This window comes from Sceloporus undulatus, chromosome 2 (genome assembly GCF_019175285.1).
Source record: "Sceloporus undulatus isolate JIND9_A2432 ecotype Alabama chromosome 2, SceUnd_v1.1, whole genome shotgun sequence".
NCBI classification, from domain to species: domain Eukaryota; kingdom Metazoa; phylum Chordata; class Lepidosauria; order Squamata; family Phrynosomatidae; genus Sceloporus; species Sceloporus undulatus.
The window spans coordinates 113,637,283-113,661,674 of record NC_056523.1 but is presented as its reverse complement, the minus strand read 5'-3'; the positions used below and the strand labels follow the sequence as shown (position 1 = coordinate 113,661,674).

The following is a 24,392-nucleotide window of genomic DNA, read 5'->3' as shown; positions in this document are numbered from 1 at the left end:
TATTATTAGGATGGGTAGCAGGAAATGTCCACGCGTGGTATCCTGGGATGATCAAATTGTGTGTTTTTCCATCTGTACACCACATTTCTTGTAGTCATATATCAAATGCCATCAAAATTTCATAAAACACTGTCGTCTCCATGATGTTTCCAACCAGCAATATTCCAAGACTCTGTTGTGCGGCTACTTTGATTGTTGCTGTGAGTAGATAGCATTCCTCTTGATAGTCTGTACAAAGGGGCATTGTGGTGAGGGTTTGGTATTATTAGGATGGGTAGCAGGAAATGTCCACGCGTGGTATCCTGGGATGATCAAATTGTGTGTTTTTCCATCTGTACACCACATTTCTTGTAGTCATATATCAAATGCCATCAAAATTTCATAAAACACTGTCGTCTCCATGATGTTTCCAACCAGCAATATTCCAAGACTCTGTTGTGCGGCTACTTTGATTGTTGCTGTGAGTAGATAGCATTCCTCTTGATAGTCTGTACAAAGGGGCATTGTGGTGAGGGTTTGGTTCTCATTAGTAACTTCATGTCTAGAGTAAACTGGGTCAATTGCATCCTTGTGAAATAAGAAATTCCGGTTTGATCAGGAGTTTGACCATGTCCCTCTTATAGAGCTGTGTGAGTAGTGTCTAATAATAATAATAATAATGAATTATTTATTTATAGCCCACCCAGTCACAAAGAATCCGGGCGGGTGTATACAGAATACAATTAAAAAATTCAACATTAGCCCCTTTCCAATCCCCAGTCCTCCTCTCTCCCTCCATGATGAGAGATGGCAGTTGTTGCCATGGAGGGAGGGCTCAGTTTCTTAAGGGCGGTCCCAATGTCGTTGGGCCTGCCCCTTCTCTCCCTCCATGATGGGAGATGGCAGTTGTTGCCATGGAGGAGGGCTCAGTCTAGATTCAGGGACCCTTGTAGTTTGACAGTTGACACAGTGATGTCCTTCCAGTTTTTGCAGTAGCATGACTTTACAAAGGACGGAGAAGTATATATCCAATACAGCTGTGAAAGTTAATACACCACAATTTACCCATTGACATGTTCTTCCATTTAGTACATGCCATTAACCAGGAATACCCAAAGTTGTTTTGTTTTGTAACTGTGGACACATTTGCAGGTTTTATAGAGGTGTCATGGATGACACCACAAAATGACTGCTGTGAGCAGCTGACTAGTTACAAACTGGTGGGGATACCCTGTGTTTTATGTGCATGTATATGTTCAATATATTCTATTTCTCAAAATTTGGAACATCAGGTCTGAAACATAATTTGAAAATGATAAATGTTAGAAATTGGAAAATAAATTCATTCCCATAAGTGCTAATAACTGAAAACATTAAATTCACTAAGTCAGCATTGGTCAAGATGCTGATGTGGGCCAGACGATTCGATTTACATAGAATGTCATGGGTGCTGTCCTTGATAGCTACAGGGAACCATATTTTGTTACTAAGTCCTTCAAAAATTCTTTTTTCCCTTTTAAAATTGTCTTCCTCCAACCTGGAATTTTGCCCACATGGACTACAAAGCCCATAATAACTGTTGCCTGTGAATGGTGGGAATCCAGCTTTTCCAAGAAACATTTCATTGCAAAAGGCCATTCCAAAAGATAGGATCTCATCTTACAGCCTCTTCAATGCAGTTGGTCATTCATCTGTATCTCTTTTTTCTATTCCCACCAACACATATGCTTCACTCATTTTTCATATACTGTACTTTATTTGTGAAAGTTTAATAATGAGTTAATTACTTCAGTTGCAGCACACTGATCCACTGCAAGTACAGCTGGATAAGTGGCTAACTAAAAAGGCTGGCTAGTGACTTAAGAGTGGAGAACTCTCTATTAGAAAATGTTGAAAGTTTGTGAGTACATGAAGAACATTTTTCTACACAGCTGAATCTGTACATCCTTTCTGCTTTCTGAACAAGAATTGTAGTCTGCTGAGATCTGTGACAGCGCACAGGTTTTACATGCAGGTGTCATGGATCCCAAATACAATCTGTGGCAGCTGCAGTTTTCATGATGTAACAAACTGCATCCTCTATAGAGCCATCTTACCTTTACTGATGAATTAAGAGAGAGTAGCCAAGAAGAAAGAAAAAGAGGGGAGAGTAATGAGCACTAAGGAGAATTTCACCAAATGGTGGGGAGGGATTTGAGGAAAAAATTCATTTAAGTACCCACCTACCAGGCACCATGTGAATAATACACAAAGGAGTTCATTGTAGCTCACCTCAAACAATTTTATATAATAATTGGATATTATATCATAATATACAGTAGAAATTAGTCCAAAATATAATCAAGGAAGAGGTTACTGAAGAGAATCACAATGTAACCCCCTTCTCCAAGACTTCAAATACTTTTCTTTCATACAGGTTCATTCCATACAAGGGAACAGTCTGAAAGGGCCCTGGATACTTCAGGGTGCTGTTTTTCTGTTAAGCAAATAAATCTGTCCCCATCTGCATTTCAAGACTCCTTTTTTCTGTTTTTGTTCTTCCCCAAACGTACCTCTTCTTCTGCTCCATAGACTTATCTTTCAGACTTGGATTCCAAAAAGTGTTTCCTTCTCACATTTCCCCCCTCTTCTATTATCCAAAAGAAATCACACAGATTAGTCTGCCTAACAGCAGAGAGCTGAGACACATTTCTTCCAAATATTTATTCTCCTGAGTTAGAAGGTGTTCCTCTTTTATTTAATGTAACAGAGGGAGAAGCATCCACCCTAATAAATTCTAATGATTTTTACTTTTAACTTCAGCATTAATTATGAAATCTAGGGCCCACTCGTCCTTGTATTCTCTAGAAGCTTCTGTTGGATCAAAGAGACTTCTGTCAATGGATGAGCAGAACTGAACACAACTCCATGAATATCAAAGCACATGCAGTTCATGATCCAATCAGGGTGATTGCATCCCACCCAAACATTGGGAGGTGAAATATCTCACCTACTCGGAATACAAGAAGCATTGATACCAATATAAAAGATATAAAAGATTAACCAGAAACCCTTTGGGAAGATTCACCAGTACTTTCACTGTATACAGAATTTGTCAGAAACTGTTTCAGCAAATTTGCTTACTGGTTCTTTAAATGCCTTCATCTTAATTACAATGCATGGAACTAAGCTGTGCTTTGCAACTCAGGAAGCTGTCACATGGAAATGAGCTGTGCTTTGCATGCTTGAAATCTGTTGGATTGTGGGTTTGTTCCTGAGAAGGCAAGCATAGATACGTTTTGTATGCATGGTGAGAACATGTCCAAATGGATAAGAATTACATCTGGCCTTGCATACTTTGCTTTATCTATGTTCTGTCCTTGAACTCAGCCATTGCTCTTAAACCACATCCAAAGCTGGAAGGCAACCCTCTCTATCTCCTTTCCAGATTGGAATTCCCACATAGAAAACTCCTGTCCACATTTGATGTAAACAATGTATTTCAGCCATAGTATTTTATTACTATTACATTATTATGCTGACAAAAACACTTACAAGAAGGGTCTTATTCAAAAGTGGCAGTGGGAGTAAAATCTATCAATTTTCCGCTGCTCCTGGCCCTAGCACTACTAACCTCATTGTTCCAGAGGGCTCCTAACCCTCCAGAGCAGCCTTCCATGGGACAGAGAAGATTGCTGAGGAATGGGAAACAAGGAGGGCGGGGGGGAATAACCTCACCCCCTTAGTTGGAGTGCATTTACACCATAGAAGAAATGCAGAAGAAACACCGCCTTTACTGCCATGGCTCCATCCTATAGAATCCTAGGATTTGTAGTTTTGAGAGGCAGAAGCACTTTTTGGTAGAGAAGGCTAAAGACGTTGCAAAACTGCAAATCCCAGGATTCCATAGGCTAGAGCTAGAACATTTATTAGTGGTGTCAAACTGCATTATTTCTATAACTCAAATGCACCCTTTTGTTAGTTTAAAAGATGATCAGGCTCAAAAGCCTCCCTCTGAAGGAGGCAGCCCATCTGTCTGTGGTATACTTTTGCTTGACCCAGCTCTTTTGTAAGACATCTCCCATTATCCCCTGCCCACTGCCACCACATGAACATACACAACATGGTGAACTTTTTGATCTCATATCTGAAAAGAAGAAAAGTAGCATTCTTCCTGCTTCACCTCTGCCCCAAAGGAAATTGCTTAAGAATTACCATCATTAAAAATCTTGTTGATAAGAATCAAGACACAAGAATGAGATTGCATTTGTAGATAGAATAGTATAAATATGCTCTTGAGTGTAACAGTAACCTATTGGACAGAGCAGAGCACCAGGTGAATCCAGAGAGAAGACTGCCTTCATTGACCATGAAGATAACAACCATCTCTGTGTTCCTTTCCCTTGTGAGCTGTTGCTTCTTTTTAGGTAAGACTCTTTCCACTGCTGTACCACCTCCAAGGCTCCATACATGAGGACCACGGTATATATTTCATTTTCTCTGTACAGCCAAAAGAAGATTGTGGTGCTTTTCTATTCTTTTGAGGCTGTTTACTTTGCATTATTGTTAGCAGCGTGTGAAGCAGCTAAAGATGGTGGCAGGTTTGGGTGTGCAACGCCAGTACCCTGGTGAGATCAAACTCTTTTACCCAAAAAGGCTCTGATGCTGAATGTAAAGTTCAAAAAAGGGGGAAGTTTAATTTAAAGAACAAAAATAAAGAGTTTTCTCCTCCCCAGCTCTAAATAACTTGAAATAAAAGATACTTTACAGTTTGATTTTTAGTAATCTTCAGGGTGTCATCTCTCTGGGTTCGATCTCCTCATTCAATGAAGCTGGTGTAGGGTCTTTCAGCTCCTGATTTCTTTGTCTTACTTGATGTTGGTAACTAAAATGGCTAACTTGTTCCTGGTAACTAAATTGGCTAACATGTAATAAATGCCCTTTCCGGCTGTCTGGGCCTGTTTGCCACCAAAAGACAGCTCACAGCAAAGACTGCCCAAAACTAAAAGCCTCCAGCTAAAACAGAGCATGCTGGGAAGGGGCAAACCAAACCTGGAAAAATGGAGGGGATCCTACAGCTCCTCCCACAACTAATACAACGAACTTTTCCTATACTAAAACATACTATAGCCTGTGCCAATGCGAAAGAAAATGCAGGGGGAGATTCAAACAGTCCTGGCTGGACATCACACAGCATAATTAATTGTGTTGCAATTTATAGCTTATTTAAATGTTCAATAAAACAAAAATGGATTTTAAAAATGTAAATACAAAGAAAGGAGAGGAAGAAGAGAATTAAAATGTGGGGTGGGGAGAGGAGAGAGAAATGCATAAGATAGGAGTATGGGCAAGGCATAACCATTTCTATATTGATCATGTATTGGACCGATAAGATCCTAATCATATACTGCATTCTATGAAGCGATCCTAAACTCCTAGGGAGTTAATCTGCAGGAATATTGAATGGCTCATATGTCCACTACAGGACCATTCACTGCACAAGGCGTTGCTGGATGCCTTGTTGTGATAGTGGAAAACTTCAACACCACTGTGGCTCTGATAGTGATGTGGTAAAAGAAAATATTGGTGCAGATCAAAGGACGCCTTGGACCTCTGGATACAAAGCCTCTTCCTTCCCCTGGTTTGTCCACAGAAATGGCAAAAGACTATGATAGCCAACATGGGGAACACTATTTTAAAGGACTACCGGGCAAGTGGTAGAAGAGGGCCTTCAAGGAAAGGAGGAAGGAAAAAGTGGTTCTTTTCACAAAGGTCCAAAACACACTGCAGAGATAATCTAGTTTGAGACCACTTTAACTGCCCAGGCTCAGTGTGAATTGTCATTTATTGTGGCACCAGAGATCTCTGATAGAGAAGGCTACATGTCTCACAAAACTACAGTTTCCAGAATTCCCCAGCATTGAGCCAGGGCAGTTAAAGTGTTTTCAAACTTGATTATTTCTGCAGTGTGTTTTGGAACTAAATGAAAGAAAGAAATTTGCAGCATGAGCTTTCACTGAGCTTTCACTATGAAAGCTCATGCTGCCAATTTCTTTCTTTCAGTTAGGGGCAAAGCAGACCAGAATAAAGAGCCAGCTTCAGGATGGTGTGGCAGCATCACAGCATTTCTGCAGTGCGGCGTTTACATGTGCGGCATTTCCCCCCTTCTTTTTGGGTGGGAAAAATGCCAGATCAAGGCTGTAGCGTGCGGTTGCCACAGTGCCAATCCAGCACAAAAAGGAGTGGTGTGACGTCACTCCTTTAGGGCCATTTGTTTTCAGCCTTAGTCTCAAAGGTGCTACAAGATTTCTTCACATACCAAAACTACAGTTGTTAGAATAATACACAAATTGTTATGTTTTGTGGGGGTGGTAATGCACTGGGTCCTCCCTTGACATATAATAGGGGCTCAGCTTGTTTTAATTCAACTTTTCTGGTAAATAGCCTATGGACCATTTGTTCCCATAAGGTTATAAAATACAAGTTGAGATCTCCTAGACATTTCTAAACAGTGTTCTAATGCTTTTCTGAATTATTTTTTTCCAGGTACAGAGACTTCAGCAAAGAAGGTAAATTCATATGCTTATTTTTTTAAACAAAACTGTGTTTTTTTTAAAGTAATCCAATTGCTTACACACGAAAGACTGGATACATCCATAAGCTTATAACATGGTTCAGAAACTCAGCAAGGAAACACATGAAAAATTGGCACTGAAAGGACTGCAGAAAGAAAATTTCTAAAGGGGCCAATTGTGTGTGTGAGTGTGACTATATAAAAAAAATTCTTAAATTTGGAGTCCTCACAGCAATTACCTTGCAGCATAGTGCAGTGATTTGAGCATTGGTCTACAACTCTGAAGACCAGGGTTCGAATCCCAATTTAGCCATGGAAATCCACTGGGTGGCCTTGGGCAAGTCACATTCTCTCAGCCTCAGAGGAAAGCAATGGCAAATCCTCTCTCTGAAGAAACTTGTCAAGAAAATCCTAGGATAAGTTTGCCTTAGGGTAGTCATAAGTTTGAAATGATCTGAAGGCACACAACAACAAGAACAACAACAAGCCCATCTAAACGTAACAGATCTTACTTCTGAGTAGATAGACATAAGATTGTGCTGTCAGGCAGTACCAGTCCTTTTACACAGACAAACCAAATTAAGAAAAGCAATTCCAATTTTTTTAAAGGAAGGAGGCCCCAAAAAGAATCATTTTTTGTGAGGGGAGGGGGCTGTAAAGCAGTTTTCACTTCTCAGTTTAACTGATTTGGTTTGGTGTTTCATCCTTTGTGTCACGTCTAAAAACTTAAGACAATCATTCATTGTATATGTTAAATCAATAATTCACTCTCTTCCTTTAACAAGGAAACAAGCAGATTTTGTTCTTTGAAACAAGCAGATCCTTAAGCAATTTTTAACAGGGGTTGGGCAAAATATGACCCTCCAGAGGTGACTAGACTGCAACTCCCAGTAGGCTTAGCCACTGAGGCAATGATAAAGAATGAAAGAAGATGCAATCCCACAACAACCCCTTCTCTGCCCTAAATAAGCAGCACAGATATTAAGACCCTAGGGCTATTTTTCTAAAGGGGAAGTGGCAAGGGGCAAGGCTAGTCCTAATAACAGGCAGAGTAGTTTCAGGTAGCAGATTTTAGACATCACAGAATAGTAGCAAATAGTATTTTTACTGACTGAGAAGTGCCTTTTCTCTCTTATGTGCCAAGACATCATGCCAAAGTTTGGGTACAAAGTACTTTGATCTATGATCTGCTAGCATTGTTGGCTCTGCTCCAGGAAGCCAAAGTTGGGCTGTTCACAGAAGACATGAGAAAAACACCTCTCTTATTTGTGACTTAGTGCAAACCATTTTTAATCTCCTTTACTTCACAGTTGGATTGCAGCAGATATCAACAAGTTAAACAAGGCCCAATACCCTGCACTCTGCAATATGATCCGCACTGTGGAACTGATGGCAAGACTTACGGCAATGAATGTCACCTGTGTTCCGAAATCCTGTGAGTGCTTACAAAGCTCATGTATATGAGTCAGAGATTGTGAAGGGTGCAACCTAATGCATGCTTTCCTGGAGGAATGCTATGGGACAATAGGAAGCTGTAAACAGGATATATATCTGATCTGTATTTATTTTATTTTATTTTATCTTATTTTATTTATATGCTGTCTTTCTTCTGGAGTGGGGCTCAAAGCAGCTCACACACACACACACACAAATTAAAACTTAACAATTAAAAATAATCACATTAAAATAATATATGCCAAGACTTATGTAAATTTATTGATTTAGTAGGTTTATTGTATTTGGGACTAACAGGTAGATTTAAGTCTCAGAAATATTGAGTAAATAGTGGATGTGCAAGTGCTCACTGTTCAAACCAGAAAGGTTGCACATGCCCAATGACAGTAAGTTTTTGCACTACACAAACTTAAAACAAGACTATTATAAATAACAGGGTTGTCAGTTTACGATCATGGTGATGTCATTAAGGGTTATGATTTAATTACTAATCATAATTGCCTATAGATTGTCATTCAAATTCTCTCTCTCTCTCTCTCTCTCTCACACACACACACACATATATATTCCTGTTTGGAAATTAAGACTTTGCTAAAGATGTTGTCCCCAGACTCCAGATCATGACAAAATGAGGGAATTCTTCCTTCCAGCATCCTTTTCCTGGACATTGTCCAGAAGAAATTCCAAAATTCTCCATTTTGAGCAGCACACTGAGTAATACCAAGTTTGCTGTTCCCCTTTGGGAAATTGACAGCCTGTTCTTGCTGCAAACAGGGGAATAAGATAGATCCTTCTAAAGTTCTTTTTTCAGGGCACATTTGCTTTAGGGAGGAGAAAAGCATAGTAGATGTGTTAAGCAATGGGTTAGCTGCTTGAGGACAAAATGCAAATGTTGAAAGGATTTTTCCTTAATTTCAGCACAATGAATAAATTGAAGGAATGATCTAAATGTAGAGTTATTCAAGGGCTTTTGCTAGTAAAGTGTAATTTTAAGCATTTGTCATGCTCAGAATTCTAGATTGTAAGCCAACGAGTCATTTTAGTCAAGATAGGTTCATCATAAAAATATGGCTGAGTGCATAATAAAATGCAATATATGTACTATAGCTGTAAATAAACCATGTGAAATGAAATTGCATTTATATTAGTGTTTCTAGCTTTTGTTTTGTAATGTCCTACATTTTTCTTGAATGGAGTGCTTTGTCTTCCTTTGGGGTTATGACATCTGGCCGTGTTACAGACACGCCAAAGGGGCGTGCTAGGGTTAGGAAGGGGCATGTTAGGGTTGAGAAGGCCCTAACCCTAATACGGACGCCCCTAACCCTAATACGGACCGAGTCCGTGTCCGCACGTCATACAGCACATATGACGCTGCGAGTGCGCCATAACTGCACTGCAAAGAGAAGCGCCATTTTGGCGCTTTTTATTTGCAGCACGGAGGAGCCGTGCAGTTTGACCATCCCCCTGGTCATCCTGCTTCCTTCTCACTCACTTCAGAAGAAAGGATACAGAGCATTTAATCTAGCCTACTTGTTTCTAACCAGCAACCAAAGGAAGAAGTTAATACATACAGTCCGTCCTTGCCTTACGCGGGGGATCTGCTTGTTTCAAAGAACAAAATCTGCTTGTTTCCTTGTCGGACTACAATTTTGATCAGCCCTAGCAAAAAAAAGCCAATAGTTGGGGATGATAGAAGTTGCAGTCCAACAACACAGCAGGACCACCTGTTGCTTATCTCTCTTGTAGGGGAAAGAGGGAGTATTGCAAGGCAGATGGTAACTAAGGTTGGCATTCTAAGATGCTATCCTGTGCATACTTACCTGGGAGCAAGCTACACCAGACTTCTAGGGACCTACCTCTGAAAATATATTCTGCCAGTATTGGCTCTCACATTTGGGCAGTTTCTTAATTAACTAATTCCAGCCTTTCTTTGTAGAAATGGAGCTGATATAGGTCTGGCTTTTAAAGGAGAATGTGTAAGTATCATTTTTATTTAATTTGAAATCAAAATACAATTCCTTTGGAAACATGAACTTTTGTCCTCAAAGAAATGTGTTGAAAAAAAGTCTTAATCTTGCAATGAGTGTTTAATGCCCTTTAAAAGTGATATACATTTTATTTATTTAAAAGATCTCTAGAGTGCTTTTCAAAAGAGCTTTCTGAAACACAAAATCCACCTTGAATCATTGTGGAAGTTGGTATTCCCTTCCTCTCTCCACAACAACCAAAGCCACCCCCTCTCCCAACTCTGCCACTGCAACAGCAGAGATCTCTGAATGATTGCAGCGGATCTTGATAGATGTTTCCTGTCTATGTCCAGCTATGGGAAAATAGCCAGATTCCTCTCCACTCACCACCAGCCATGGAATGCCCATTTTGTATGTGGGGTGTGTATGAAGGAACTAGTGAAGGAGACTTGCAACGGAGTGTAGGCCATTATGTTCTAGCTAATAAAAGTGGCATTAACAGTACATGCAGTGCTGATGGTACCCAGCAAAGAGCAGGGTCCTTAATGAGGATAAAGGCTTTCATTATTCAGAACTTAATGGAATAATATTTGGAGAACACACACACATCAGACCTTCTCATATATTCAGCTAGCATGTCCATTACTTGAGCATCCGAAGGCTACCTTGTTACCAAAAGGAAGGGAAGGGAAGAGCAACCATATTTGGCTGGCAGTAGTAGTACTGATGTTATTACTAAAGCTCCCTAGACTAAACTATGACTCAAGTCCTCTGTTTATTGCTCCCTGGTAATATCTAGTGGGAACAGAGTGGGACAAAAAGAAGGGGAGTAAATGCTTTTTTTTTTAATCTGGTTCTTGACCAACCTCCAAGACTGCATGGATCCCAATGGATGAGGGGATGGGAAAGCAGGGGAGGGGGGAGCAACTTGTCTTCTCTACAAGTTTTTGTGGTTCTGAACTTGATACAGTTAGCAAAAGCTAAGCTTGTTTGAAGTTAATACCCTCTAAACTGCATTTATTTATATACAAATGTATTTATTTATTTATTTATATACAAATGTATAGGTTGACTGTAGTAAGTACCCACCACCAAAAAAGGGCTCGGAGGCAGCCTGCCCCAAAATATATGCACCTCTGTGTGGCACTGATGGTGAGACTTATGGCAATCTATGCCTCTTGTGTGCAAAAATCCGGTAAGTTCAATAAAAGTGGTGGGGGGGGGTTACTTTAAAGACAACTTTGTTATCATGTGCCTGCTGCCTGAACCTATGCTGCTTCACTGAAAACAAAGCAAACAGAGGGGGACAATTAGGAGTCCCACATGTCCCCATAAAAGTCTGGTCCTTTCCCAGATCTAGCCCAGCCACATGGCTGGTGAAGCATCTGGCATCCCTAGGCACACACCAGGGTCCCACTTCTTTGGTCAGAACTATACCTATCTCCTACTCTTTTTATCCTTGAAAAATATATGATGGCCTGGCAGTCTTCAGTAATGCCAGTTAGTTGGATTTAGTCATTTAGTCATCACTCTGGGGCATTGTGGAAATTAAAATGTTGGCTAGACTTGGCCACCTCAGGCTCCTGGCCATTGTCATTCCTCTTACTAGGCTCTGCTGACAGAGGATAGGCTCCGTCAGGCTTTTTTGTCTAGAAGAGTTTCATGCCTGCAGTTGGTTTCTGCAGACCTTTGGAACAGGCAAAATCTTGTGATAAGTGTAGCAGATGACACCTTTTGATGGATACCACTGGTTGACAACATCCCTATTTCCATGTCTATTACTGTTGGGATTGCCTAGGGTAGCACAGCCAATGGTGACAATGAGACTCTACTAATATCCAAAGGCGACCGCTAGATTCTCCACTATGTTATCTGTTCAATAAATGCTGTTACTTCAATGCCTTCCCAAACATTATTCAAAGAGAGAAATCCACTTCTCTCTTTGGTCCATTAGTCAGCTCTTCCCAGCCCCTTGTGCCATCTCCCAAGTCCTAGACCCACCATACCTCTTGGCCATGGCTGTGCAACATGATAGAGTTCCACTGATGCCACAATCAGAGGGATGGAAAGTGATGCTGTGGTATTTATTCTCAGCCTTGTCAGACTCTGGAGTGACTGTGGCTCAAAGGCTGACAGAAAATTGTTTAGCAACCATATATCCTGTATCATACATGTAAAAATCATGTGGCCCTTCAAACATTGCTGGACTGCTAAATCTGCTGGGAGTTGCAGTCCAACAATATGTAGCTTTCTGTTTAAGAAGCTCCTGCCCTGTATCTAATCCCTAGCTACCACCATTTTGGAACCAGATAAAAACTGCTTTTTGAGGCTGTTTAGTGAGATTTTTCCCCCCATCAGCTCTTGTTAGGTTATATTTTGTGCTGATTTTATTGTGTCTTACTATCAAATTTAGATTCATTTGTCACTTAAGGGATAGTCATTTATTTCACACTCATTAAGTTTTCAACAATGAATTGTACATTCCTTTTGAGACCATATGGAGGTAGAAATATTTGGAATAAAATCCTCAATTGCTTCCTGTATGTACAAACAAAAATCCACCAAAGAGTGATACCGTTATTGGCCAACTGGAATGCACAATATACTTGTTGCAAGCTTTTGAAGCTCCACTTGCTTCTTCATCAGGCAAGATGTTACAAACCAAACAGGAGAAAAACAATTGGAGATGTTAGATACCTGCATTTTGTTGTTTCTGTGCTTAAAGATGAGAAGAGTATCTTTTGAAGGCTGGCCCCTCCTCCTCCTGGCCATGTGACAACTGGGACATTTTCAAAGTCATGGAAATTTAAAGTCCATCTGCATCTCAAAAAGGACTCCTCTTTTGCAATCAATATTTGGTGGATTTTTGTTTTAATTTGCTAAATGGCCAACACAGCTATCCCTGCATGTTTCCAGTATGTAATAGGAACATTGGTTCTTACCTGTGAGATGTTAATTTTCAGCGATGTAGGTGGGAATATTCTATATCATGGGTTGATTCCATCTCATTGCTCCAAATAGGCAGGAAAAACAGACTTGAAGGAATCGCCACCAAAGGGAGCAACTCCCACCATCCCTCAGTCAATGTTATAGCCGAGGATAGAAAACAAACCCAGAAAGCATTTAATGCCAATATAAGTATAATAAATAGAAATTATCATAAAGTCAAACTAAAAGAAACTAACTAACAGCCATCCTTGCAGAGCCAAGGGAAACAGCCTCCTCAGTTCTGGGTGAGGAGGATATTCCCACCTACATCACTGAAAATGAACATCTCACAGGTAAGAACCAATGTTCCTTTTTCCAGTGATGGAGGTGGAAACATCCTAAGCTCCCCAACCAATGGGTGGGTGAAGTGAGGCATATCACTTATGTGACAACCACAAGATGCGTCTTCCAAAGGAATCCTCTTTTGATTCAACGCAACCCAACAGTGGTGGCATGTAAATGTGGAAGATGAAGGCCATGTCACTGTCTTAGATGGATGTGATCGTTGCTAGTGCAGAGGAAGTAGCTGCCCTGTAAATGGAGTGATCAACAACTGATCACAACAGAGATATCCCAATATTCTTATAGCATGTTAAAATGCCTCCAAGACAAGCCACAATTTTATTAACTCATTCTTTCGATTGTGACAAAAAGATGCTGAAATCATTTCTTGAACCAAGTTATTACAATTGTTGTTTTTGTCATTGGTGACCTGGATTGGGCCAGTCCTTTGGTTTAAATGAACCTTTAATGTTAACTTGCCAATTTGAATCAGAATTGAGCTATTAGTAGTTGTGGTTGAAAACAAACACTATTGGTGTAGCTCAAGCCAGTTTATACTGTGGAGAATACATTGTTGATCATTTTAATTTAATTTGTTTATTGGGAGTCACAATAAGCCCTAAGCTCCCCATCGCCCTAAACTGGCATCCACCATTATTTGGAACTCCAGCAGGACCCAAATCAGACAATCCTTCTCGATTGGCAGAAACAACCACCTTTTAAAGGGGTTTGAACTTACTTGGTACATGTCAGAACAAGTGATTTATCTGTGACATCTGTTTTTTATATAGCTAGAGGAACCACTATACTCCTGGCATGAAATCGTGTTCATGCCAAACTATTGAATGTAGTAGATTAGGCACTATAGGTGTGCCAGTAACACTGGCTCTGATAACTGGGAACAACCTACCTGCTTGAGGGATGGTGGGGGTTGCTCTCTCTGGTGGCAACTCCTTCAAGTCTATTTTTCCTGCTTATTCGGAGCAATGAGATGGAATCAACCCTTGTTATAGGATGTTTCCACCTCCATCGCTGGAAAATAGCTATTGCTACAATAGCCTTGTAAGACAGATTACAGTCTTATAACAACAAAAGTGCAGCAGCCATCCATTCATACAAACCACTCTGCTGTTACAGGAAAACCGGAAAACAAATTGGGATACGTAAACAAGGGGAATGCAAGGAACAGGTATGTCCTATGCTACATGTTGGCATTTCAGTTGTTGTTATTGTTGTTGGTATCTTCAAGTCATTCCTTATTTATGATGACCCTAAGGAACCTACAATGGCTTTTTCTTGACAGATGTTGTTCAGAGGGGGTTTGCCCTTCACTACCAGAGGCTGAGAGTGTGAACTTGCAAAAGGTCACCTAGCAGTTTCCATGGTCGAGCAGGGATTTGAACTTTAGTCTTCCAGTGTCGTAGTCCAGCACTCAAATCAATAAACCAAGATCGTTCTCAGTTTATTTTCACACTGAAACAATTCAATATAGGAAAATATTCTACAATCCTACTTACTGATTGTAACAAGCCAACTTGTTACCATCAAACAATCATTAGAAGTTGTACTGCTGTGAAAGATAGGAATTTGGATCCCAAACAACACAAACCCAAGCACTCTTACTCCAACGAAAGTCCCACTGGGTCCAGTAAGTTACATGCATACAGTCAGTCCTTCCTATCCAAGGATTCAACCAGCCACAGCTTGAAAATATTTTTAAAATATATAAATTCCAAAAAGCAAACCTTGATTTTGTCCCTTTATATAAGGGACACCATTTAACTATCCATTGTTTTTAATGGGACTTGAACATCCATGGATTTTGGTATTCACAGAGGTCCTGAAAAGAAACCCCAGCCAATACCAAAGGCTCAGTGTATAACAATACTTTCTCTTTTCGCTGCTAAGTCTTCATATCCATATACAAGTTGAGTCTCCCTTATCCAGAATGCTTGGGTTTTGGATTTTTTATTGTTACTTTGGAATATGTGTTTTTGCATATACTGTATATACATAATTAGGTATCTTGAAGATAGGACCCAGGTCTAAACACAAAACTCATTTATCTTTCATATACACCTTGTGCATAACTGCCTGAAGGTAATTTGATATATTTTTAAATAATGTTGTGCATGAAACCAATTTTGTGTGTATAGACCCATCAGGAAGCAAAGATGTCACTATCTCAACCACTCAAGAGAAAAGTTTTGATTTTTGGAGTATATTGGATTTCAGAATTCCGAATAAGGAAAAATCAACCTGAAGTGAACAAAGATCCTGAAAGTACAGATTCATCTGGAATTTCTCATCCAAATGTTAAGAGCTATATTTTTTTCCAGTAGTTTCCTTTTGTTTTCCTGTAAAATACCAACCTTCTTCCTTTTTGGTACATCAACATTTTTGCATAGAACTCTCTGACTCTTTTGAAAATTATTCCTTTGGGAAGTATTTTAATTCATTTTTCTCCTTTCATAGGTTCCACAGCAGAAGAGCTAGGACTAAGCGTAATGGATGAGACCAAAACAGCAAGGAATTATCTGTAATATATTTGGCTTAATTTGTGTGTCCAAATATCTCGATTCCAAGTATCTGCTGTTTTGCTCCAATAAAATAAATGAAAGCTTATTTAGTCTATCCTTTTCTACCAGAATGAATGCATGCATACACACATGCATGCACATACATGCACGCAACCAAAGCTGCCTTTTGTACTTCAAAAGGCAAATTTAGCACAAGTGTGTAGGCAAAAAAGTTGTCCCAATAAAAAGTATCTCCTTAAAACATTAGGATGTTAGCACTAACAATACCAACACAGCTATAGAAAGAAGCTGAAAGTCCATTTGGCAAACCCCTATGGGCCTCATCCAACCTGTGGGCTGTTTCTTATCCTTGTTTTACAAGTGCATTGACCTATGCCAAATAAACAGGAGCAAGAGGGAAAGCTATATCCAAATAATATCTGATACAAACAGTGTTAAGAGTACATTTACACTGAATGTATTTATTTAAAACATATTCAGGATTACTTATAATCCTAATTCTTTGTTCTCAAGGACCAATGAATCTCTATCTCCAACTGGAACTCAGAACTGAGTTGGAAGAGTTCTCAAGTGCCATCCATTCCAATCTCCTGCCATCCAGGAATACACAACCAAAGCAGTCCTGACAAATGGCAATCCAGCCTCTGTGTAAAAACCCCCAAAAGAGAGACCACCACATTCCAAGGCAGTATATTCCATTGTCAAACAGCTCTTATCAGGAAGTTCTTCCCAATTCCCCCCCCCCCGTAGTTTGAATCCATTGCTCCGGGTCCTATTCTGTGGAGCGGCAGAAAACAAGCTCCCTCCATCCTCAATATGATACCCCTTCAAATATTTAAACAGGACTATCATATCACCTCTTGATCTTCTCTTCTCCAGGCTAAACATACCCAACTCCCTAAGTCTCTCTTAAGTATGGTTCCCAATACACTACAGTGGTAGCAAATGCAGGTTAAAGGGTAAAAGGAGGTTAAAGGGTAAAAGGAAGGTGTAATAGTGCAATCTTAGTCATGTTTACTCGGAAGTAAATCCCACTGAATTCAGTGGGACTTAATCCCTGGTCAAAGTGTACATTATTTCAAGATGAGTCTTTAAAGCAGATTTGATGACAACTAGCCCCACTCTTAATTTCATAATTTCTTACCTTTCAAAATTTTCTTTGTGCCAGAGTTCATTGAAGCATAATTCTCCTTCATATCATGCACAGCGGCCTAAATATTGATGGAACAGGTATGGGCGAGAAATATTCATAACAAAAATTATCCACCAAAATGATCTTAGAACTACACTGAGTTAATACAACTCAGCTACGGCTTGTGGCAAAGGATGAGGAAAAGTAACTTCAGATGTGGCACATTCTCCTTTTCTATTTGAACTCCAGTTCCTCAGACCAGGTGGTGACAGCAAACCACAGACTAAAGGTGGGAATTGTGTTGTCCACCAGATGTTTTGCTGTTGTTGCTGATAGCTGTCCTTGAATCAATTCCGACTCATGCCAACCCTGATGGTGGACTGCAAATCCCAGCAATGCTACCCAGCATAGTTAATGGTGAGGAATTCTGGGAATTGCAGCTCAACATCATCTGAAGGGTTGCACAATCCCCAGCCTGAGGTCACCAATCAAGAAACACAGAAAAGTTTAGATGGGCATAGCAAACTTCCAGGAACAAGTCATGATTCTCAGTGACCATCAGTTAGCTCATTTTTTGAACCTCACTGATAAAAATCTTTTTATTTTGAATTACAAGCTGGAAATGGAAAAACAGGTCAATTTGTGACCAGTAAACTCTATGAAAGGGACAGAGAAATGGGAGACTGCAATTCAGCTACACATGTAGTGCCAATACAGGCTTCAATTCTGAACACACTTACTTGGAAACAAGCTCTGAAACTTACTTCTGACTAGCTTGTATAGGATTTTATTGCTAGAGAAAAGGTGGGAAAGGGGCACACAGCCTGGTTTAAAATAATGTAATTTTATTAGAGAAATTCACTTATGATCATTAAATTGATTCACATTTCTCTCTGCATGGTGTTCAGAAATAACCCTCACCAACATACCCTTAAGGCTACACACAGCCTTTCCTCAACACATTTTTGGCTACAAGCTTGATCTCATGGACTTTACATAAACATGTATAACCACATGTAAAGGCAAAGGTTAGATTCAACTCCAAAGCAGCAGAACTGTCCAGGTGGCTGTGGAGCAGATAAAACCAGAAGATAACCACACCTGCCAAAGCATACAGTTAGCAGGCTAGGCAAGAGACAGCATTAACACACCTTCTTCAATTCACTCAAATTTGGAAATAGGGAGGGAAATAGGGGAGAAGTTAAAACTGAGAGGATCTGACTGTGCGTCTGCATGTACAAACCAAAAATATTCCCCACGCCTTGCATTGCTGCCAGTGTCATTGGTTAGGATCAAACAAACTGATACAGAAGGCACAACCTCTGTGCAATCCAGGCCACCTTGAACTGGGGCATTCCAAAAACTTTGTTTTGAAGAGAATGAGGGACAAGCACAATTTCCAAATACTGCCTTAAAAAGAAACTAATAAGCAGAATTGCACCCCTGTACCCGGGATGAGAGGCCTCCAGTTCCTGGCCAAGAGGAGGCAGTGCTTTTAGAGCCTACTTCTGTCCCGGAAAGGCAAGGAGGAGACTACAAGAACTAAAGCAGCCCTTTCTCCAGATGGCCAGCCTGCCTCCAAGATGGCCCTGGGTGGAGTTGGTGGGGAAGGGATGCATGTGCTTGGGTGTGTGTGTGTGTGCAAACCCAAAATATTCCTGGCATCTTGCGTTGCTGTCAGTGTCATTTATTAGGCTCAAGTTGATATGTACAGAAGGCACAACCACTATGCAATCCTTCAAATGGGGTGTTCCCCTCCAAAGGGGGCATTCCCAAAGCATCGTTTTGAAGGAAATTAGGGAGAATCACAGCTTCCAATTATTGCCTTAAGAAAGAAACCAACCGTTAAAATTGCAGCCCAGTACCCAGCATGAGGGGCCTCCAGCTCCCGGCTGGGAGGAGGCAGCATTTTTAAGAGCCCAGATCTCTCTAGAGAAGGCAAGAAGATGACTGGAGAAACTGAAAGGGCCAACCAGCCAACCTCCAAGATGGCTGTTGGTGGGGAACATATCCCCTACATGTTGCATCACTCTCAGTGTCATTTATTAGGCTCAAACAAACTGCACACAGAAGGCTAAGGGCCGAAACAGACTGCGGAAATAATCCAGCTTGGAACTACTTTAACTAACTCAATGCTAAAGGATTCTGGGAACTATAGTGCTTGTGAGACATTTAGGCTTCTCTGTCAGGAGAGCTCTGCTTGTGCCACAATAAACTAGAGTCCCCAGGATTCCCCTCACACTGAGGCAAGGCAGTTCAAGAGCTCTCCAACGGGATTATTTCCGCAATGCCTTTCGGACCTTTTGAGAACAGAAAAACACTTTTTGGGCCATAAGTGATCCGAATCCACCTTCAAGCGAGTGGGGTGCTCCCAAATCATTGCTGTGAAGGGAAAGGGGACGACAACCACCGGTTCCAATTAATTCTTTCAATACAGAAACTAATCATCTGTATGGCTGAGAAGATGAGCCCTTTCTGAGTCCAAGGAAAGGCAAGGGAGGCCTTGCTGTTGTCCATAATGGAGGGATAACCTGGTTTGGCACACTTTAACTCTATCTGACTCGAGGCTATGGCATTCTGGGAGTTGGAGTATGTTGTGGGGCCTAGAGCGGAACAAACTCCACCTCCCAGAATGCCATAGCCTTGAGCCAGACCAGGCGTTAAAGCGTTTTCCAAGCGGTCTCCCCCCTCACTGGTCCTTGAAGCGGGGCTCCCTCTTCCCGACGAAGGCCTCCATGCCCTCCTTGCGGTCCTGGGTGGCGAAGGTGGCGTGGAAGAGCCTCCTCTCGGCCCGGCATCCCTCGGCCAGCGTGGTCTCGAAGGCGGTGTTGACGGCCTCCTTGGCCATGGCCGTCACCAGCTTGGAGTTGCGGGCGATGCGCTCCCCGAGGGCCACGGCCTCCTCCAGCAGCCTCTCCGCCGGGAAGACCTTGCTGACCAGCCCGGCCTGCTGGGCCTGCTGGGCCGAGATGCGCGCCCCGCTCAGGACCATCTCCATGGCCAGGGACTTGCCCACGGCCCGCGTCAGCCTCTGCGTGCCCCCAGAGCCGGGGATGGTGCCCAGCAGGATCTCGGGCTGCCCGAACTGGGCGCCCTCCCCGGCGTAGACCACGTCGCACATCATGGCCAGCTCGCAGCCGCCGCCCAGCGCCAGCCCGTTCACCGCCGCGATCACCGGCTTCCGCGTCCGAGCCACGCGGTCCCAGCCGCCCAGGAAGTCCCCCCCGAGGCACTCCTGGAAGCTCTTGGGGGCCATCTCCTTGATGTCGGCGCCCGCCGCAAAGGCCCGCTCGCTCCCGGTCAGCACGATGGCCGCCACCGAGGCCTCCGCCTCCAGCGAGGCCAGCGCCCGACCCAGCTCCGACATCAGGCCCTCGCACAGCGCGTTCAGCGCCTTCGGACGCTCCAGACGCACCACCGCCACGCTCCCCTCGCGCCCGCGACGCTCCACAGACAGGAACTCCCACCCGGAGGACGAGGAGGAGGTCGAGGAGGAGCGCAGCGGGGCCCCCGGGGGAGGCAGCAGCCAGGGACGGAAGAGGAGCCCCCGCAGCAGCCGAGCGGCGGCCATCTTGACTTCCTTCTCCTTCTCGGCGCAAAGGGGCAAAGGCTCATGGGACTTCCGGTGCCCCGTCGACGCAGCCCTCCATTGGCGGGGAATGGGGCTGCCCCGTCTGATAGCAAGCAATGGCGCCCTGGGTATCAAGGGATAACGCCCTGCAGAACACTTACCACATTACGCTCTTTGACCGCTCTGGCTGCCTCCTCCTGTTGCATTCTGGGATTGGTAGTTCAGTGAGGCCTAAGAGCTCTCTGGCTGAGCATTCTAAACGACCCTCCCAGAATGCAACAGGAGGAGGCAGCCAGAGCAGTCAAAGTGGAATATACAGTTTAGCAGCGCCGTACGAGCGACTGGGGCCAGGTTTCTAAGCTCATCTCTGCCCCGAAACTCACCGGGTGACCTCGGGTCCCTCTTCGACCTACACATCTCAGGATGAAGCCATGAGAGTTACAGCGGTGTCCAACTGATTTATTTCTGCAGTGTGGAAGAGCTGTCGATCTCAAAGGCGCTACAAGATCCCTTTTGCATATAAGTATTATTCCTAGCAGTGGTTCGAGGGTTCCACTATGACTCTGGAGACCGGGTTGGAATCCAGGGAAGCCCACCGGGCGGGCGGCCTTGGGCGGGAGCCACTCTCTCTCAGCCTCCTCAGCGGGAGGCAACGGCGAAGCCCCTCTGAACGAGCCTCGCCACGAAAGCCCCAGGATAGCAGCGGGGCTGTGTGCCCTGAGTCGGAAACGACTTGAAGGCGCACAACAACAGCAACGCATCGCCAGTCCAAGAAAGCTGATACTGTAATAAACCCGCCAGGCCTCCTGTCCTGTTGCATTCTGGGATTGGTAGTTCAGCGAGGCCTCAGAGCTCTCTAGTCGAGAATTCCAACCGCCTTTCCCTAAACTGCAAATCCCAGAATGCAGCAGGAGTCAGCCTCAGGAGAAAAAGAGCGGAATAATAGCAGCACTTTCAGAGCGTGGGAACCTAGCGCCACAGTCCCTCCCGATGCTGAGAAGAAGAAGCCCAACAACCCCTCCTTCCGCTCTTGGGTGGCGCCTCCTCCTCATGGGAGCCGGAAGTGGATCCTGCGCGGTCCTCCTCGCAGTTTCCCCTGGTCTCTTGGGCGCCGGGGGAGGAGCATGACGTAATGGGCAAGACAAGGCTCCGGAAGTGTCCGGTGACGAACAGGAAGCGGAAGTGTCCGTGTAGAAGAGGGAGGAAGTGTCTCCTGCTGCTGCTGCCGCCGCCGGAGCTGGTCCTCCGGTCCCAGTAAACAAGAGGCGCCCGGCAGGTGAGGCCCCGAGAGAGAGCGTCTGGGCGGAGGGAGGGAGGGCTGTGCCTCGGGCCTGGAAGGGCCTTCCGCTGGGGCCCAGGTTTCCCGGCCTCCGCAGCGAAAGGGAGCCGCGGGGCGTCTGTCTTTGCCTTTCCCCGCCAGGCAGCCTCGGCGGCCTTGTTTGCAGCCCGCTCTCTCCGCCCCAAAGGAAGCCCCTCCTTGGCTCTTATCGGTCCGGGTGGGACTGAGGGCTGCGGCCGGCATTGGCCTGGGCGGCTGGGGTCTTGGTTGACCCTAAGAAGGAGCTGGATGCCGCCCCAAGAAAGAAGGGGAAAGGAAAGCGAGCCCAGTGCTCTCCTCTGGCCCCAGTCCCTTTCGTTCCCCTGAAGGCTCCCTAGAAAAGGCAGCAGTGCCACGGAAGAGGGAGGGGGAGAGAAAGGGGGAGTCATAGTGCCACTCTATTCTGCTTTGGTCAGGCCCCACCTGGAATATTGAGTCCAGTTCTGGGCGCCACAATTCAGAAAGGATATTGAGAAACGAGCGTGTCCAAAGGAGGGCGACTAAAATGGTGAAGGGCCTGTAAACCATGAAGCCCTACGTGGAAGGACTTAGGGAGCTGGGGATGTTTAGTCTGGAGAAGAGAAGGTTAAGAGGTGATATGAGAGCCCTGTTTAAATACTTGAAGGGATGTCATATTGAGGAGGGAGCAAGCTTGTTTTCTGCTGCTCCAGAGACTAGGACCCGGAGCAATGGATGCAAGCTACAGGAAAAGAGATTCCACCTGAACATTAGGAGGAACTTCCTGACAGTGAGGGCTGTTCGACAGTGGAATCCACTCCCTCGGAGGGTGATAGAGTCTCCTTCCTTGGAGGTCTTTAAACAGAGGCTGGATGGCCATCTGTCAGGGATGCTTTGATTGGGAGTTCCTGCATGGACTGGATGGCCCTTGCAGTCTCTTCCAACTCTACCATTCTATGATTCCTTCTCCACCTTCCCCTGCCCTTTTGTTGTGCCCTTTGGTTGTCCCAGTCCCTCCAAACTAGAGCCTACTCCAGTTTTGTTGTTCTTAACTACCCTCCAGTCAACTTTGACTCATGGCAGCCCTGTGGATGAGCCCCTCCAAGACTCCCTGCCCTCCACTGCTTTGCTTAGTTCCTATAAACTTATACCCATGACCCCTTAATGGAGCCCATCCGTCTAACATGTGGTCTTCCTCTCTTTCTGCTTCCCTCCACCTTTCCTAGCATTCATGTTTTTCCCAGTAAGACCTCCTCCTTATGATGTGGTCAAAGTATTTGTCATTTTGTCTTCCAGGGAGATTTCTGGCTTAATCTACCATGGGATCCAATTGTTTTTCTTTTTGGCCATCCACAATATCCTCAGCACTCTTCTCCAGCAGCGCATCTCAAATGAGTTGATTTTCTTCTTCCTGGCTATCTTTTTCCTTTAGTGGCCCAGCAGTTGTCCAGCACAGCAGCCGTGATGGCCTTGGTGGCCAGGGGCAATGAGGATCCAGCGCTCTCCCTCTGGGCCTGGCTCCTCTAGTTTACCACCATATTTATTATTTTACATCCAAAGTCTCAATGGCTATGATGAAAGAAACAGTAGCTAATGAATCTCTGGGATAAAGAGTGAAAAAATGCCTTCAAAATGTGTGCAAATCATTTCTTATTAAAAAAAACCTCTTTACCCTTCACTAGTCATGTACGTTTCACCTCTTTGTCTGCTATACAATATTATTAAGTTTCGTTTTGGTAGAGAAAGCAAAAACAAAGGAAGAATAGTGTTAGGAGGAGAAGAAAATAGACATGTCAGGGCTGTAGTCCTATCTCAATTTACCTAGTAGCAGATTCCATTGACTCCAATAGTTCTTACTTCTGAGTAGACACATACAGAGTTGTACTATGAGTCTTGTGGCATTCAAAGGACTAAGAAATTTGCTTTGACAAACTTTTATAGGTTATAGTCCATCCGATAAACAGTTTTCTTAAGCTTCAAGCATGTATACATTCAAAGACATAATGGAGGGGGATTGTAAACAGTTGAATGAGAGGTAATTAAAATGCAGAAAGTGTAGACAGTGATAATTACACTATTAACTGTGATCAATTTTTGAGTAAACAGCCTACTCCTACTCACTACACTTTACATGGGGCAACCCTTGTACCAAACCCGGAAGCTTCAACTGGTCCAGAATATGGCAGCAAGGCTGGTCACTGGATCTTCCAGGGCCAGCCATATAACACCGGTACTTAAAGATCTACATTGGCTGCCTATTCGCTTCCGGGCATAATACAAGGTGTTGGTTATCACCTATAAAGCCCTAAATGGCTTGGGCCCAGGGTACATATAATCTGCCCCCGCACTCTCAGATCGGGTGATAAACATCTCCTAAGAGTTCCAGATGCTAGACGAGCCATCACTACACAAAGGGCCTTTTCCACCTCAGCCCTAAGCTCTGGAACTCGATCCCCGACAAGCTCCGCTCAACCCCCTCCTTAGCCCAATTTAAAAAAGGGCTGAAAACATATCTTTTCAAACAGGCATACCCCCAATAGCCCTGTTGTGATCCCTCTCCCCCTCACCGTTGTTACAATTGCTGCTAGCTTGGAATTGTTATTGTTGTTTTATATAATATAATTGTAAATTTCTGACAATGTTTTTATT

The 24,392-nt window shown here is 43.4% G+C and overlaps 3 protein-coding genes across 8 annotated transcripts in view; 2 read left to right on the top strand and 1 right to left on the bottom strand.

Moving 5' to 3' along the window:
* Window positions 1-7,739: 7,739 nt before the first annotated feature.
* Window positions 7,740-15,849, top strand: LOC121924142 (ovomucoid-like). Its single transcript, XM_042455288.1, has 5 exons — window positions 7,740-7,967; window positions 9,911-9,963; window positions 11,022-11,149; window positions 14,362-14,413; window positions 15,700-15,849. Exons 1-5 carry the CDS (start codon window positions 7,901-7,903, stop codon window positions 15,718-15,720), a joined length of 321 nt encoding a protein of 106 aa, XP_042311222.1. The 5' UTR covers window positions 7,740-7,900; the 3' UTR covers window positions 15,721-15,849.
* Window positions 15,850-17,724: 1,875 nt separating this feature from the next.
* Window positions 17,725-20,515, bottom strand: ECHS1 (enoyl-CoA hydratase, short chain 1). The gene has a single exon (XM_042449066.1). It carries the CDS (start codon window positions 20,465-20,467, stop codon window positions 19,586-19,588), a length of 882 nt encoding a protein of 293 aa, XP_042305000.1. The 5' UTR covers window positions 20,468-20,515; the 3' UTR covers window positions 17,725-19,585.
* A 286-nt stretch (window positions 20,516-20,801) lies between these two features.
* Window positions 20,802-24,392, top strand: part of FBXO38 (F-box protein 38) — a 44,839-nt gene continuing 41,248 nt past the window's right edge. For 3 of the 6 annotated variants that reach the window (XM_042449061.1, XM_042449058.1, XM_042449057.1), the window contains exon 1: window positions 20,803-21,743. The gene's annotated coding sequence lies outside the window, so the exon portion shown is untranslated. Of the gene's footprint in view, window positions 21,744-24,392 lie in introns of all 6 variants that reach the window. The other 3 variants (XM_042449060.1, XM_042449062.1, XM_042449059.1) reach the window with 2 other exon arrangements.

What these genes read in the sequence shown, in the direction of transcription:
- LOC121924142 (XM_042455288.1), top strand. Translation starts at nt 7,901, where the DNA reads ATGATCCGCACTGTGGAACTGATGGCAAGACTTACGGCAATGAATGTC. An exon ending in TGGCTTTTAAAGGAGAATGT is followed by an intron (nt 9,964 to 11,021) that starts GTAAGTATCATT and finishes ACAAATGTATAG; the next exon opens with GTTGACTGTAGTAAGTACCC. An exon ending in CTCTTGTGTGCAAAAATCCG is followed by an intron (nt 11,150 to 14,361) that starts GTAAGTTCAATA and finishes CTGCTGTTACAG; the next exon opens with GAAAACCGGAAAACAAATTG.
- ECHS1 (XM_042449066.1), bottom strand. Translation starts at nt 20,467, where the DNA reads ATGGCCGCCGCTCGGCTGCTGCGGGGGCTCCTCTTCCGTCCCTGGCTG.